General features: G+C 33.8%; 2 protein-coding genes across 2 annotated transcripts; one reads left to right on the top strand and one right to left on the bottom strand.

Annotated features, from left to right (window-relative positions):
* The first annotated feature begins 5,141 nt into the window (after positions 1-5,141).
* On the top strand, positions 5,142-9,505 carry LOC25502029 (probable DEAD-box ATP-dependent RNA helicase 48). Its single transcript, XM_013591554.3, has 10 exons — positions 5,142-6,084; positions 6,568-6,674; positions 6,929-6,984; positions 7,057-7,281; positions 7,463-7,669; positions 7,791-7,877; positions 8,078-8,173; positions 8,251-8,466; positions 8,715-8,897; positions 9,107-9,505. The coding sequence occupies exons 1-10, from the start codon at positions 5,222-5,224 to the stop codon at positions 9,335-9,337; spliced, it is 2,271 nt and encodes a 756-aa protein (XP_013447008.1). The 5' UTR covers positions 5,142-5,221; the 3' UTR covers positions 9,338-9,505.
* Positions 9,506-16,196: 6,691 nt separating this feature from the next.
* Positions 16,197-17,495, bottom strand: LOC25502028 (aspartic proteinase CDR1). The gene has a single exon (XM_013591553.1). The coding sequence runs from the start codon at positions 17,493-17,495 to the stop codon at positions 16,197-16,199; it is 1,299 nt and encodes a 432-aa protein (XP_013447007.1).

Below are 17,495 nucleotides of genomic sequence, written 5' to 3'. Positions count from 1 at the left end.
ATTAATTGCATTTTTTAATATTTGTGAAATGCCCAAAACGTCATACAATCTCGGACGGAGGAAGTATCATTTTCTTTCTGTTTTACAAAGTAGTGAAACCTCTTTTAGGCTTACAAGTTTTTTCTAAGTAAACTATTAGAAGCTGTACCTATTATATATATTGTCAAAACAAACTGTAAACAGCTATTTTAAAAATCAGTTAGACAAAACTCAAATTAAGTCAACAACCTTGGGAATGATGTTGGTATTATATATTTCAAATTTCTAACATATAAGAAATTTCACTCATTTTGTAAAAATAAAATAAAATAAAAATTCACTCATAAGTTTTAGGACTCTCAGCTGTACTCTTGGGATGATGTATCCTGCTGCAGCTGAGTTTTTGTTGGCAAAGTGCAGGTTTTTGTATCATTTTGTGGGGCTGATTTCACATCAGTGGCTGTTTCAGAAGGTATCTATTTTGGAGATGGTGTGTTTTGGCGTTGATTGTGTTACTTAAGGTTGTTCATCAGCTTTTTTAGGTCGGATAGCGTGTTCATTATTAGCTGGTTTGGCTTGTGTGCTTGTGGAAGTTTTTGTGGTTGCAGGTGTAAGCTAAGAGTGTGTTTGGATTGGGGAATTCAAATACTTTGGAGTTTGGGATGAATTCCATTGTTTTGATAATAATTTGAAGCATTTTCAAAATGATGGAAATTTATGAAGTATTTTGTTCAAGTTAAATTTAGAGAATTTCAAATGACACCTAAAAGCTAAGAATTTCAAATTTCTTCATTATTGTTATTTTTCATATTTTGCATTTTGGTCCTCAAATTTTCAAAAATTTCAAATTGACCCCAATAAATTTCCAAAAAATTGCAATTTGGTCCCTCAATTTTTTCAAAAATTATAATTTGACCCCTCAATTTTTTGAAATTTACATTTTGACCCCTAATTTCAATTTTTAAATTTGGCCTAAAAAAATTAAAATTTATAAAAGTTGCCCAAAAATGATGACAATGAATTTTTTTATTACTTCATCCAAACAAAAGAATTGAGAAATGAAAGTAATTTAATTGAATCATTTAAATTGCCTAGAATTTTAAATTCTTTAAAATTTCTCAATTACCTCATCCAAACATACACATTGTAAGGTTGTCATCAGCTTTTGCTTTATTTTATTTATTTGATTGTTGCAATGCAATTATCTACCCAACAGTTATAGATACTCATCCTCAGAAACCAAACCAGTTTGCTGTAGGGTTCACATATGATATAATTTATGTTTGAGCCTAAGGAACCATATGGTAATTGGATCATGTCTCAAGTCTATAAGGAGTCATCTTACACCAGTCTGCATTTTATTAACATGGCAGATAAACTACAGATTAAAGAGGTTAATTTTTGCCTGTTTATGATGACAATGATGCATAAAGTTTGTAGAGAGCGAGGCATGCTTCATGCTTGGGTTGGTTCCTGGATACCAAATGTTACTTAATTCTATTAATGTGTTACTTTGGTGCAATTGTGCAAGATTGTTTAACAGTTATTGCCGCTTTCTACATTATCATTTCCTTGTAATTGCTTAATACTTATTGCCTCTCCTATGAATTCATGAATTGAGTCTTATCTGCTGTTTTGATGTCCTTTAAAGTTGACTTATTTTCTTTGATTTTGGATACTTGTTTGGATTCTTATATAATCTTCTGCTCTTTTTTCAGATTCATTGTGACTAATAATTGATCAGGTCATAGTGTGATTGGCTTGAGGCAAGGACTCCATTGTTTCATTCTTGAGATCATAGCGTGATTCAATATACAACAGCATTCTCATATGCTTAGGTACAAGGAGTATCAACATCAAGATTATAGCTCTTCACCAAGAAGTTAAGACTCTTGTCAACATAGAGAAAAGATGGTGCACAGAAACACTTCAACATTCATTTCCTTGGCTTTCTTTTTTTCTTATTTTAGTTAAACAATTCTCATAATTTGAAGCAATTGAGGGTTTGTCTAGTCAAAACTGAAGACTGCAATAACATATCCAAAAGATATGAGGTGTGTGGCCTACACTCACAACTGTTATTTATCCCTTTTCCAATTTTCATGTTGTGCAGACTCCGAAACAATATAAATTAGCTAAATTGACACCGACTGAGGCTGGCTGCTGCCAACCGCCTTCTGAGTATGTTCTTTCTTTCCAAAGAATTTCCTTATTTATAATAACGGCCAAGTTTATTTCGATTTAGAATATGGTTTATTTTTCAGATAAGAAACTTAATACATGTCTCTGATATTCTTATATCATGGGAATTCATTTAACTTAGATGTGGATATCCTGCTGTAAATGCATCCTACTACGACTTGACCTTTCATCCAGTTAGCCCTAACCATGACTGCAAGCGGTACAAAAACTCTCAAAATGCTATAATTGTGACTTGCAAGTAAGCATGCCTTTTGTTGGTCATAGATCCTCTCCCTTTCTGAAAAGGAATAGAGGGCTCCATTAATATGTTTGAGTGTAAAAGATACATTCTAGAATTGGCGACGTTTATTGGGTTTTGTAAATTTAAAAGCATAAGAATGAAGAAGTCTTTCATTTCTTTGTTTGCTGTTTTGGTAAGATATTGTTGCCTCTTAGTAAGATGATAGTAGTAGTAGTGGTTAACAGCAATCAACAGAAGTTCTTAAATCCACCTAGTTTCTATATGTTGTGTTCTTCAATAAATAATAATGACTGAGATTTAACTACCACTACCACATATATGATAAATACAAAATAGTTCTTACGGTCGTCTTAATCATTTCTTCAATACTCTCTTCAGCAGCTTTGTATTAGTTCTTCTCACTTTTATTTTGTGCAATGTCAGTCCATTATATACTTTGCAGGATGCCACGTGAGACGAAATGCTGTTAGAAGCCAATCTAAGGGTTGAAGGAAAGCCTCTATATGCATACATCCATGAATTGCTTTTGAAGGTTGTTGAAGAGAAAAGAAACGGCGATGAGTGTCTGCAGCTAGAGATGTACTTGTGAAATTCATGTTAGTTTTAGGATCCCTTGGTGTGATGACTTGTATACTCTTTGTGAGCACCAAATCTTACTTGAATGGTTAATATCTGAAGTGTTACTATTGATTTCATGAGCAGAGAAAAGTCAGAAATCCCTAACTTCAAAATGGCACAAAACACATGCATTTTTCTATACAAACAAGAGATTAATGTCTTCTTTTTTTTGTTACAAGATTATTAGGAGATGAAAAATGTTTTATGGTACGACATTAAACATACACGAGATGTGACGAATCAATTACTAGCCTTGAATCTTTATCTCTACATTAACTAATTGATTCATCACATCTCGTATACATGTTTATTGTCGTACCATAAAGCGCATTTTTCATAATGTATGTATGTGGTCATTTTTTGGCGTGTTAAAATGGGACAATAAAGTTGTTATAAACCAGGTTCATATAATTGATGCATAAATAGATATAAGTATTAATCTAAAGAACGTATTATAGTGTGATTTGTGATTAAATGTATTTGTAAAAATATTTTTTTAAGGGATGTAGAAATAAATTTTATATGATTAATACATACAAATTAAGTTGAAAACTTTTTTTTGTGTGAAATTTTTTACTTTTTTAAACTAATATTAATTTTTTTTGAAAGATTAAACTAATATTAATATTAAGGATTATATACCAATTTTTTTTTTTTTGTTTACAAAACTAAATCAAAACAAAAACAAAACAGAAAGAAACAGAAAAAGAAAACATAAGGGATCAAGCTCTTGGGAAACAAGTTCCCATAGCATCATTCCTAAGCAAGTCTATGAGATCATGAGGAGGGGATAAATGTTCCAAGAAACCAACATTAGACGAAGTTCCTAGCTTGGCGAAGAAATCGGCGCATTGATTTCCTTCTCTAAGAGTGTGAAGGATAGTGAAATTATGGACAACTAGAATGTCCTTGATATCTTAAACTAACACCGCGTAGGCATGAAATTTTGAGACGTTTCATGTGATGAGATTAATTGAGAGCTGAGAGTCCGAGAAACGGATTAGCTCATCTAAACCCATGTCTACTGCTACATGAAGCCCCTTGTGAATGGCTGTGAGTTCAACTAGAAGAATGCACGTCAAGTCATGAAGGAAACCGGAAAATCCTGTCAGAAAGAACCCATCACTGTTGCGGATCAGACCTCCATAACCGGCTCGGATTGGAGTTCCAAGGCAGCTGCCATCTACATTGAGGATGTGGCAGCGGTGATTGCTGTTGTTCCATCTAATCCAGCGATTCGAAATCTTAGAACTGGTCACAGACTGGAAACTCTTGTGAATTGTTTCGACTGATTGTTGAATGTTGATGCTCAACCATGTGAGGGACCAGAATTCAGAATTGAAACACATTTGATTGCGGTGCCGCCAGCTCCACCAGAGACAAGCAAAGAAGATGGTAGAACGAGGGCCTTTGGAGTTTGCTTTTATCCACTCTTGTGAACAACTGGTAGAGTAGAAGTTTGGGTCCGAGAAGCCAATTTTCTGCCAGATTGGCTTAGAAAACTTGTAGTCCCGAATACAATGCATGAAAGATTCATCCACTTCCCCGCATCTCCCACAAGTTGCAGATGGGGTGATATTTCTATGGTGGAGCAACGATAAAGTTGGAACCGCATCATGATATACCAATTAAATTAAGAGTGAAGACGTATTTTGATCTTTTATAATTTTTGTTTGGACCAATTTAGTCATTGACAAAAGTTAAATTCAAAGTAGTCTCTAGATTTTCATAACGTAGAAAAATTAGTGTCTCTATCATGCTGCTGAATCAGAGACAAGTTTATCTCGATATAATTTGGTTCGTGCTAAAATTGTGAAAGAACAATTTTTTTTGTTCTAATCATCCGATTCTTAATCAATGTGATTGTAAAAATTCAGAGTTCGATCGAAAAGTATATAAAATTTGGTTAAATATTATTTCTACCCAAAATCGAATTTAGGTTTTCCAAAACAAATTGTCCGAGCTTAAACACGCAAAAGAGAAAATTTGATCTCCATTCTTGAATTAAAATTGAATTATTTTATGACACCAAAAAAGAATATTTGAATTGTTTTATGACACAATTTTGTTTTTTGTTGGGAGGAACAAAAAAAATCAACTTTGTCTAAGAGCAAAGGCTTAAACCCTTGTTTCTGTTAAACACACAAAAACCCTTCTTCCTCCATCAGAACAGAAGCAGAAATGTGGGGATGGATGATAAGGGAAGGCCGGACGGCATCATCAGCAGCATCATGGTCACTAACAGCCTGGAACCTCCGTCTCCTCCGTAACATGGGTGGCGGTCCTCGCACCTTCCCCGGCGGCGTAAGCAAATGGAAATGGAAACGTATGCACGAAAAACGCGCCAAAGAGAAACAGCGTAACCTTCTCGAACAAGAGAAACAACTCTACCAAGCTCGTATTCGATCTCACATTCGCTCCACTCTCTCACCTTCTTCATATTCATCTTCCTCCACCACTCATAATCCTATTTCCCCTGATCAACACATCAAAGCCCTCGCCGATCGTTTCATGAAAGACGGTGCTCTAGATCTCTGGAACGACCTCGACGGCCCTGAAACCTACCAGACCCAAACCCAAGCCCAGGCCCAGATTCAATCCCAAGCATCGCCGCAAATTGATTTACGCAGTCGGAATTTGAATAACTATTCACAAATTAGGGGCTACCGTTCTGTTCCTGAGGTTAAGGATTCTATTCGTTCCGTTCCTAGGGTTAGGGATTTGAGTGATCAGAATAGGGTTGGGACGGAAAAGCCTGAACGGCGAAAAATTTGGAGAAAGAATGATTCTTCGAGTGATAGTGATAGTGAGAGTGAAGTGGAATCAAAGAATGAGGGGTACTATTCTAAGGTGGGTAGTATTGCTGCTTTGGGGAAATATGATGTGAAGAGGGTGAGGAGAATGAAGCCTAAGGATTTTGATGATCAAACTGATTTTTCGGAGCAAGTTGAGTTGATTAAGAATGAGCTTAAGAAGAAGAAGTTGAGTCGCCACGAGGAGGAGAATCAGGGTCAGGGACTTGAAAATGTTCTTAGTCAGACAAGGTATTGTTATTCCTTTGATGGAATGGAAATGGTTATATTTTTCTTTGTGTGCGGAATTTGTATTTGAGTAACTTAGATAAGGCCCATAGTTTGGATTAGCAGCTTAGCTTATCATATAAGTGTTCATGCATAAGTTATTTCTATAACAAAAGATAAAATAAAGTCAAACTGTTTTTTTACAAGTCATAACCTGTTTTAATAAAGTTATCTTGGAATACTTATGGAAATAAACTGAAAATATCTTATGAACATGCTATAAGTTGTTTTCATAAGCTATAACTAACAATCTCACATGTGTTTTTGTTTATGCCAGTAGATAGACTCAAATAAGTCAATCCAAACAGACAATAAGTAATGATGATTTGTTAACGCTTTCTTATGGCAAAAGCATATAGAGATTGAGATGAATGTGCATGTTTTGTTTGCTTGTATTTGTGGAGCATCATGCTTGCAATCAGTGATTTGGATGTTTTGTTTTCATAGATTTGACGAGTGTGCTATATCACCATTGACAATCAAAGCACTTTCTACATCTGGTTACACTCATATGACCCGGGTTCAAGAGACTAGCCTCCCTATTTGTCTTGAGGGTATGTTTCCTATATCTTGCAATCCAATTTCTATATATCGTTTATCATCTCATCATCATTATTAACACTTGATAATCTTACAAAAGACGCATACTGTAAAAGTTGTCGCATTGCAATTCTTTTCTCAATCCTATTGTTTTGTGTCCACTTTGAATCTTTTATTTTGTTACTTTGTTTGTTATTACATTTCTCATTCTTTTAATATGGCTATTAGACTCTGTTTTGATGACCCTTCTACTTCGGTTACATTGCAGGTAATGATGTTATGGTCAAGGCTAAAACTGGCACTGGAAAAACTGCAGCTTTTTTGGTACACCCTTGTTATTTTAATGCAATATATCCTGTTTTTATTCTTTCTATGAATGATGCTAAGTGCAAACAGCTTCCTGCTATTGAAACAGTTTTGAAAGCTATGAGTAGCAAGACCTCTCATCGTGCACCGCCAATATATGTTCTTATTCTATGCCCTACCAGAGAACTTGCTAGTCAAATTGCTGCTGAAGCAAAGGTTTTGCTTAAATATCACGATGGTGTAGGGGTGCAGACTCTAGTTGGAGGTGTACGATTTAAAGTTGACCAGAAACGCCTTGAATCGGATCCATGCCAGGTTTTGTGCTATAACTGAACTTCTTATGTTTCATAGCCTGTGATTTCAGGGCAGGTTTAAGACTAATGCTTGTTTAGTTGGGTTGGGAGGGGGAAAAGAAGATGTTGCTTATATTTTATGGAAAAAACATCATGCTAGCGACACATAATGATTTTCGTATTTCCTGTATTGAATTTTTCAGATGCTTGTTGCTACACCTGGTAGGTTACTGGATCATATTGAGAATAAGACCGGAATATCTGTACGAGTGATGGGCTTGCAGATGCTTATACTTGACGAAGCTGATCATTTGCTGGACCTTGGGTTTCGAAAGGATATAGAAAAAATTGTTGACTGTTTACCCCGTCAAAGACAATCCTTACTGTTTTCTGCAACTATCCCAAAGGAGGTTAGGTTAGGTTTTTTTAATCTAATTTTGATTATCAGTTTTTGACTGAAGGTTCTTGCAGGCATGTTTGTGTCGCTGCAGTATTCCAACAACAATATAACTGACCCTTCAAAATATGCAGGTCCGTCGAGTATCTCAGCTTGTTTTGAAAAGGGAACACAAATATGTTGATACAGTTGGAATGGGTTGTGTGGAAACTCCTGTTCAGGTAAGTTACAGCAACTATTGTTAGACCATAGTTTCAAAATAAAATACATATTTAATTGACTTTTGGATCCTTATGATTTGCTTTGTTCTTTTTTTTTTTGCTAATAATTTGTTATTTATTCTTATAATTCTTGTTTCTTAATGATTGCATTAAAATTTTCCCATGATGGCCATTAATGCTTATTTTTGTTTGGCATCCAGGTAAAGCAATCCTATCTTATCGCTCCACATGAATCACACTTTCAGATAGTACATCATATCTTGAAAGAGCATATCTCGCAAACACCTGATTATAAGGTTAATGCATTTCCTGTTTCAGAGTTTGAATTACTTTTTTATTCGATGTATGGTTTTAACTGCTTGATTTCATTCAGGTTATTGTTTTCTGTATAACTGGGATGGTGACATCACTCACATATCACCTTCTTCGGGATATGAAACTGAATGTTAGGGAGATACATTCTCGAAAACCTCAGCTGTATCGAACTCGTGTATCAGATGAGTTTAAGGAATCCAAACAAATGATTCTTGTCTCCTCTGATGTTACATCACGTGGAATGAATTATCCTGATGTTACTTTAGTGATACAGGTATATATTTCAATCTTTCAATGTATATCCACTCATAATTTTCTGTACATATGATGTGTTCCTTGTAAATTTTTAATTTCTTTTTTTGGGTGATAGAGGTGAACTACTTCTCAAACTGAGTTGCTTACGAGACATAACTATTTCTTGCAAAATCTATCTTGGATTTTTGAGAAACTTACACTGGTAGCCAATAATTATATTTTGAACTTATTTCCACCATGTCCTTAACAATAATATATGGAATCCAGGTGGGAATTCCTTCAGACCGTGAACAATATATACATCGTCTTGGAAGAACGGGACGGGAAGGCAAAGAAGGGAAAGGCATATTGTTGATTGCACCTTGGGAAGAGTACTTTTTAAATGAGATCAAGGATCTCCCTCTAGAAAAATTTCCCTTACCAGATTTAGATCCTCAGGCACAGCTTAAGGTATATTTTGTGCCCTTGTTCTAATGTCTACATTATATGCATTCTCATTTCCCTGTGTACATAGATATTTTAATCCTCATATTTCAGTGTCCCGGCTTATATGATTGACGATAAGTTATTGACCACATTAGTTTTGTGTGGCTTTGTTATAGCCGCTATGTGGAAGATGCCTACTGTTATATACTTATATATGTTCTATTTTCTGGCAGATTGAGCAGTCAATGGCAAAGATTGATAATGACATCAAAGAAGCAGCCTATCATGCTTGGCTTGGTTATTATAACTCCATCAGGGAAATTGGGAGGGAGAAGAGCACAGTAGCTGAGCTAGCAAGCCAATTTTCCGAATCAATTGGTTTACAGAGGCCGCCTTCTCTCTTCCGAAAAACTGCACTAAAAATGGGTTTGAAAGACATTCCTGGCATTAGAATTCGTAGATAGCTCGTTTGTACATTAAAAAAAACACTGAAATAAGATTTGTAAGCATCTTGTGTTGCATTTTATAATGCGAGAAGTTGCTTCTCAGTAAGCTAATTTATGTAGGATTATACTTATATGTTCCTCTGAGGAGTTTTACATAAATTGAGAACAGGGAATCTGTTGGAGTAAGTTTTCACATAAGCTCACGTGGGAGCTTTTCTAAAAATCAGAAGCTAAAAAGTTAAAGTATACCAACGGCACTTGTAAATTCAAAAATTGATGACTGTTGAGAGATATCGTAATGAGTTTGCCAAAATCACGGGGAAATTGCTTTACAGGTCCTCATTTTTGCTCAAAAGTCCCCCAATTTATCAGAATGTATCTTCCCGTGGAACAAATCTATTGGGAAATGTGTTCTGATTGGCTTACCAAACATACAAGTAGAAACATCCTAGTGTTCTGCTTTTGAAGCTAGCTCTGAAATTAAACGTAAACCAAACATTTTTTTTTTCAAGGACTTCTTTGAATTAAAAGTTAGATGCCCCTTTGATGAAACGCTTTTCAGATACCTTGTCAAGCACGCATATCATAAAACTTAAGCTTTGAGCCTTTGGTGCATGTTTGTGGACAACGAAGTATTGAAAATACTTTTTGGAGGCGTTAAATACGTTTCACGATCCGGTTTTTATGAAATCTCATTTCATACTAATCATTCTCGTCATCATCCCTTCAAATTTATGTTTAGGATGTTTTGTTTTAAGTTATCTTTCAATATTCTTGAAAATAAAATGATAGAAATATGCATTTCAATCTTTTTGGAAATAAACTCATGTTTAACTACTAATTTACTTCTTTATTGTAATGGTTTTTGGATTAATTAAATATCTTTTTTAAAAATGTCCGAGAATAAAACTCTCCTCTTTATATTTCAAGAAAAGTTATTCTCCAAATTAAATTTAGTAAACTTGAAACAAATGCAACCTTATATTTTATAAGTTGTGAGCGGAATAATAACTAAATACTTTTTTTATTTTTCAATTTTGGAATTTACTAAATATTTTCTTTTTTATAACAAAAAGTTTAGGGGAATTAACTTCAAATGACACATCAAGGTAACGAAAAGACTCAAGTTTAATCAAACTTGAGATTTTAACTCAGTAAAGCTAGTTAATACTTAAACTGGGAAGAAGACTAAAATCATCTCATCTAAGCATTTATGAATATTAGCACTCTTAACAATTGTTAGAATGAAGTTTTTCTCTGAAATAGAGTTTGTCGCCCTATCAATAATGAATTGTTTCAAGCGGTGAGATATTTGAGCTCCTTAACTAGGTGATTAAGGATTCCACCTATGACACTTGCATACAGAAAAAATTTAATTGGAGTGATATTCCACGGATTCTCAATAGAAATTAGTCACCAGAAAGCGGTGAAAACTTTGTTTCTATAACACTAGAAAACCAGATGAACGTGTATAATTGTTTATGTTAGCCCTATTTATGGGGCCATTATATTGTTTCGCACGAAAGAACCCTTGATTGATGATTACAAGCGTGACCATATTATAAATTAGAAAGTCAAATTGATACCCCATTTGTGATGCAATGCAATAACCGAACTCAGCCATCAAGACTACCACAAATATTTGTCGATGAAAGACTACAGGATTAATGAGGCTGAGATGTGGCGAAACCAATTTAAATTTTATTCTAAAAATTGTCTAAATAATGTCCAAGAAATTACTAGAACATAATTAATGTTTTTATATTATATATTAAAATTATTCTTTAATTACTTGACCCAAAAATATATTTTTTAATTTTAAATATATATTTTACTTATTTAATTTTTCTCTCTTCGGGAAATTACCTTTCTCCTATTGATTCATTTTTTCTGTCTTTTTCTAGACTCTCATACATCATTTCTCAAATTAAATCCCTTTTAAATAGTTTCATCCATTGTCCTCCTTTTGTACAATTTTTTTTATAAGATGTTTGTGCTCCTTGTTTTTTACTAATAAAAAAAAAAGAAAATAAAAGTTGTCATAAAAATTGTCATCAAATGATTGTACAAATATCATTACTCATTATTTAGTTTAACATCTAATAAAAACATGTCAATGACATATATGTTGAAGGATGGATGGTGTGTTGGTGGAGAAATATTTTCATTTGAAGGAAGAGTTATTGTTGAAATGTATTTTGTCGTTAACTAATATTTCTGCGTGGTAAAAGTGTATAATATATAGATTTGGAGAAATATCCAACCGATGAGTATTATTTTAAAGTCTTTTTAACAAGTGTCCTCGGTGTATTTGTTAAGGAAACAAAAAACAGTAGCTTTGTATTGAAAATAACAAATTTTTAACTTTTAAAAAATTAAATTCACCATTTTTTACTACTTTTCAACGTGATATTTCTATTTTTGTTCTCTTAAAAACTAAGAAGTGTTCCAATAACACTCTTTACCATTTTCATTATTTTAAAGATGCTTACCAATTAGTGATGGATGATTCTAACAATGAGGACTGGCTTCTCGGTTAGTTTGTTTGTAATGTGCACACTTCTTTACAAAAAATATTTACAACAATTTTCGGTGCAAATTAAATACAATATCATCCTACCTCTCCAAAAATAAAAGTTTAAAATGATCGTAGTAGTGAGAACTCGTATTTTGGTTCTCAGTAGTGCAATCAAAAGCATATAAGTGAGTCTTTTTTATCAAATCAAATGTCAACAACATTTAAGAGTTGGAATGATGTAGGGTAGTATTTTGTACATATCGAGTATTTAATTTGTCCAAATCCCCGCAAATCTAAGCAAAATTATCAAACTCACCATTTTGCACCACTCTAATATGAGCAGGTGGCTGCCTGCCTGCTTTTAAATTTTAATTACTAAATAGCAACATTTGCTTATCAAGTTGGGTCCATCGAAGTTTGAACAAGGAGAAACAAAAAATGCTAATATATACACACACATTTTAACCACATAAACTAGTTGAAATCTTTATGTTTGATCTTCTTAATGCATTAATGTGTATAAATTATGAACAATAACTTTTATAAAATTTTGATTAAAATTATAGTATTTTTTAAGTGTTAAAAATATAGGAGAAATGTTTATTCCTACGAAAGTAGTTTCTAAGAATTCCACAAATGACGTGTGTATCCTATGTGGAGAAAACTGCATAAGTCAACAATACCACCATCTCTCTCGTTTATGACACACGGTTACCAAACGTAAACACCCTCTTCTTCTTTTGTTCTCTAGCTGTCTTTTTCCCATGCTTTTCTATAGCTCTTACCACCATAAACATGGTTATGTTCTTGCAAGATCCATCACAAAATAGAGGTAGTTTTAGATTTTATATTGATTTCCTTCCAATTCTCAAAATTAAAGACCTTTGTTGTTGATCAAATATTCACCCTGGTTTCGTTTTCCACGACAAGTCGAGTCATACCGCTATTTCCGTATTCCTCTGGTTCTGTCCTTCAAGTCGTACCACTGTATATGTTTAATGTTGCATCTCTGAGTGTTCTTTCTCTTTATTAGTTTATTGTCTTGTTCCTCATATAGAAACCTAATAGTTCCTTGGTTTGAGTTTGTTGTTTGAGTCCAATTTAGATGGATTAGCTTCTAGATTTTCCACGGAGTAAGTTTTTGGTTTCCAACATTATTGTTGGCTTCTGGTATTGATGGGATCCGATATACTAGTTGTGACATTGGCATGTTATTTGTATACTAGAGACAACTCTTAGAATAAATTGTTATCCTTTTCTACCATTTGAAGCTGCTTGAAAGAATTTTCACATCTGACCTGGCTATAGCAGAATCAAATATGGAGAAGACAGATTTCATATTGAATTTTCATATATCATATATTTTGGTTAGACTGTTTCAGAAAAAGAAAGAAAAGAAGACATATATTTTTTTTTTAAAACAAAAGATATGCTTTTTAATTTTAATTAAAAAGGAAGTAAACCTACATAAGAATAATCACTTGCACGGCACAATTCGTGATTCCCGCAGAAAATAATTCGTTGGAAATAGCGGTGCTGAAAATATAGATATAAATAATAAATATTTTATATTTTCATATGTAACAATTTATTCTTATTTTTTTCAATGATACCAACAATATAATATAAATTCTTACCTTTTTTAATAACACCAACAAAATAGCAAAATTTTCCTAAGGGTATATTTAGAAGGAGAAAAAATCAACCCAAAACGGTCTATTTTTTGTATATATAGTATAGACACCGCTAGTCTCCCCCCCACCACACCGAGACATTTATTTAAACTTGTTTCAAATGAATAAATTAGATTACTGAAAAATAAAATATATCTTAATCCAACAATTAGAAATGATATCATTAGACAGAGAAAATTGATTGAACTTTATTAATATTAATCGGAAGTTGTTTCCATGACCGATTGGCCTAAGCCAGAAATTAGAACAACTGATCTGATGAATCTCAAACAACAAGTAGATGAATCGCATGCTGACTTTATCGATAGATTCATAAAAAAATAAAAAATAGAAACATATGCAAAATGTTCAATTCAATTTATTGACGCTATGCATCAATTGTCATCACTGGCGTGCACCCACGATGAAAAGAGAAGTTGGTTCGGCAAGCTTTCGATGATATGAAAGAATTGGCTTCCCAAGGAGCACACATAGAGCAGTTCATTCAAGAAAGATAAAAGAGATGTGTTGGCCGAAGGAAAGGCCTACACTTAGTATTAATTGTTGACAAGAAAGAATTCGATGATTATATATCAATCGATTAGATCCTACAAAAGATATTCTAACATCTGATTAAGATCCTGAAAGGGGGAAGCTACACGTGTCTTGTCTTAAGGTCAACCAAAAGGATAAGACTTCATTAGATAATAGGACCGAGTATGCCTTTAACATAACGAAAGTTGACCAGATATCAACTACTTGATGGTCATAAAATCCCTCCAACCAAGGCAATCAAAGGCAAGAGATAAGTCAACTGGCACAATTCCTATAATCACACCACGACTAATTGCATCATCTTTTAAAGAGCTGTTTAAAAGTTGATCAAGGAAGACAGGTTCAAGTTAGGCGATAAAGAAGTTTCAGAAAGGTCCAATATTAATATTGACCCCTTCCCAGTCATAGAGATGGTCATGGACTTAGAACAACTGTTAAGGGCAAGATGGTGATAAGCAGGTTTGGCAGCCTAATTATGGATAGCCAAGGAAACGAGGAGATGGATGGAACATTAACGTTTGATAGGATAGCCACCACCAAAATCTCATTCACCAATAGTTCTTCAACGAAGGAATCACCATAAAAATTGTAAGATCTACTAGACCAGCAAGAAACGTACAAGGCTGAGAACCATAGCATGTGATACCATGCTAACCAATAAGAAATAGGAGAATGGACATGAGGTATTCTTCCATGGTCAAAAGATTAAATTAATAATGTTTGGACACACACACATAAAAAGATTCTCCTCAAAATATTCAATCATCTTTTTTTATCAATTTCCTCCTTATTATTTAAAAAATACTTCTTTATGTGTGTATGTGACCAAACACTTTTTCTTTGGTCATGCGACCATATTAGAATTTCTCCACGTGAATTGAATTTGCATGGACCATCAATTGACGACACTCAATGTTAGTCAGTCGAACCACTAATTAAACAGTAAAACTATAATAAAATTTTCTAGTATGTAAAGAGAAATGATATTTGTACAACCATTTTCTAACAACCTTTTGACAACTTTCTTTCTCATACTCGCATTATCTTCTATTCTCTCTCTTCCTTTTTCTCTCTCTATTATTTTTGACCAATCAAAAGAGAGAAAACCAAAGTTGTCATAAAAGTTGTACGAAAGAGTTGTACATATATCACTACTCGTAAAGAGGCCACTTACTTTCCCGTCCTCTATTTTATACTTGGAAAACTTTGAAAAAAATACGAGAAAAAAAAAATTAAATAGTGAAAGGTTTCGGTTTTTATAAGAGGAAAAACTTGAAGGCTCGCATAAAACACAAGGGTCCATTGTTTATGGTCCATATTTTTTTTTAAGGATATACATATGGTCCATGTTTACTCTAACTATCAAAATTGACATATTTGCGTGGAACGTGACTCAGCTCAGTTGGTAAGGACAATGCATAATATATGTATGGTTTAGGGTTCGAATTCCGGTCACCACAAAAAAAAAAAAAATATGATACATATTTGCGTGGAACATGACTCAAAAACTTTGGTTGACATGATCACAAGAAAAATTAAAATTAATGGAAAAACACTCACATTGATACGCCGCATACAAGACCTTTTAATGTTAAACTGACGGGTGCATTTCAATCATACATTGGTGTAGCTCACTAGTGTTTTTTTGTTTTTGGACGTAAGCTCTCTCTTTTACTACCAAATAAAATTAATTTTAAAAGAATATACTAATTATTCCTTTCAAAAATAGAATATATTGATTATTTATAGTTTTATATTTTACGTTTAATTGTACATATGTTCCCTATTTTATCACTCAAAGGTGATATATAGCTCTGATAAAATACGATATTTAGGGCCAAAAACTCTGGATTGAGATCATAGTGAAAGACAAAGAAGCGTAGTCATAATTTTTCTGCGAAATTAAGAGGAGGGGAAGATAGTTGAAAGACAAAGAAGGTGAAACAACATCTGATTTTGGCAAACAGCAGTCACGTGATTCACTTAATGCATGTCGTGCTTGACACGGATCATTATACTAGTAATGAACAAAACCTAATGTGAATTAACTTTGTTATTAAAGAGACAAGACATAAAATGCAAATTATTTTGATTATGAATTTGATAAAGTAAACAAAGCCTTCAATAATCATTACACTTTGCTACAATCAGTAGGCTTAAATGACACAGTTTTTTGTTTAAGGTCATAACCAACCAACAAATTCTGTTGAGCTAAGTTTCCGAAGATGGCAACACCCGGAGAAGTGGTAAAAGCAAAGCAAACAATGTCATCGGCAACGGAAACAAAGGTACTAATGGGATGCAACTTAATATCCGCACCTTTAAAATGCGCTGTTATTAGAGGAAAGTTATATATGTCTGATGTGGTACTATAGCAAAGGTTTAATTGTTGAGTTGGATCATCAACACGCTCTAGTTTCACAGATTCTGCCACGGCTGATTCCAAATTATTATAAATATTAGATGGCAAAATCGTCAACGTTGTACCTGAATCAATTATGATGTTACCCTCATCACTACCATTTGAAGATCTGCCAAATTCTATTCTTTTGTTTCCAACACTAAATGCTTCCAATGTCAAATAGTAGAAAACTGTGGGGTCTTTTTTCACTATAGGAGTTGACAAAACATCCTCACCAGAAACCACAGCGGCATCTCCAAAACTGAGTTTGCTTGTCCTGTTTGACTCAAGAGACAATGGAAGCAAACAATAAGAGAATTTTGAACCAATTGACGATCCAAGTTGTGTTATAAGAGACACGGGACCACCTCCAAGGCCAACTATACCAGAGCTTGCACCTTTAAACGACACTGTATTGTTGGTTCCACATCCTATCACAGTTTTAGGAAATGAAATATGACCACCAGTAGAGGACTCTAATGTAAGAGTATCAACACTAAGATCTCCTTGTGAATGTGAATGATCTCCATAAGAAATAGTATATTCACAAAAATTGTGGGCATTACAAGAGATATCTCTCACAGATTGACATAGGTTAGATGAACATGGGATATTTTTGTAAGTTGATGATTTTGATGGTTTAAACTTAGGAGTGGTTTGGTTGTAACATTGTTCACAAGGCTCGCATTGAAGCCAAACAATGTCACTACCTGTGTCAACAATGCCATATAACTTAAATGGTGGGCTACCAATTGAATAGGTCATCAGATACTCACCATTATCAGGGATTACATTTGATTCAGGTGAACTTGTAAGTGAATTTTTGTAGAAATGATTAGCACGGTTGATAGAACGACGTGCGGCATTCACAACTTTTTGGTACTTGTTTTGTGTAGGTTGGTAGAATGGTGATTTTGAAGAGTCGCGGTGGATAAGTTCAACGCTAAAACCATTGTTTAGCGCATGAGAAAAAGAAGCAATGAAGCAAAGGGAAAAGAAAAAAAGGTTCAGAAAGGAAAGTTTGTTCAT

Source organism: Medicago truncatula, chromosome 8 (genome assembly GCF_003473485.1).
Source record: "Medicago truncatula cultivar Jemalong A17 chromosome 8, MtrunA17r5.0-ANR, whole genome shotgun sequence".
Lineage (NCBI taxonomy): Eukaryota > Viridiplantae > Streptophyta > Magnoliopsida > Fabales > Fabaceae > Medicago > Medicago truncatula.
This window is presented reverse-complemented; position numbering and strand designations above follow the sequence as displayed.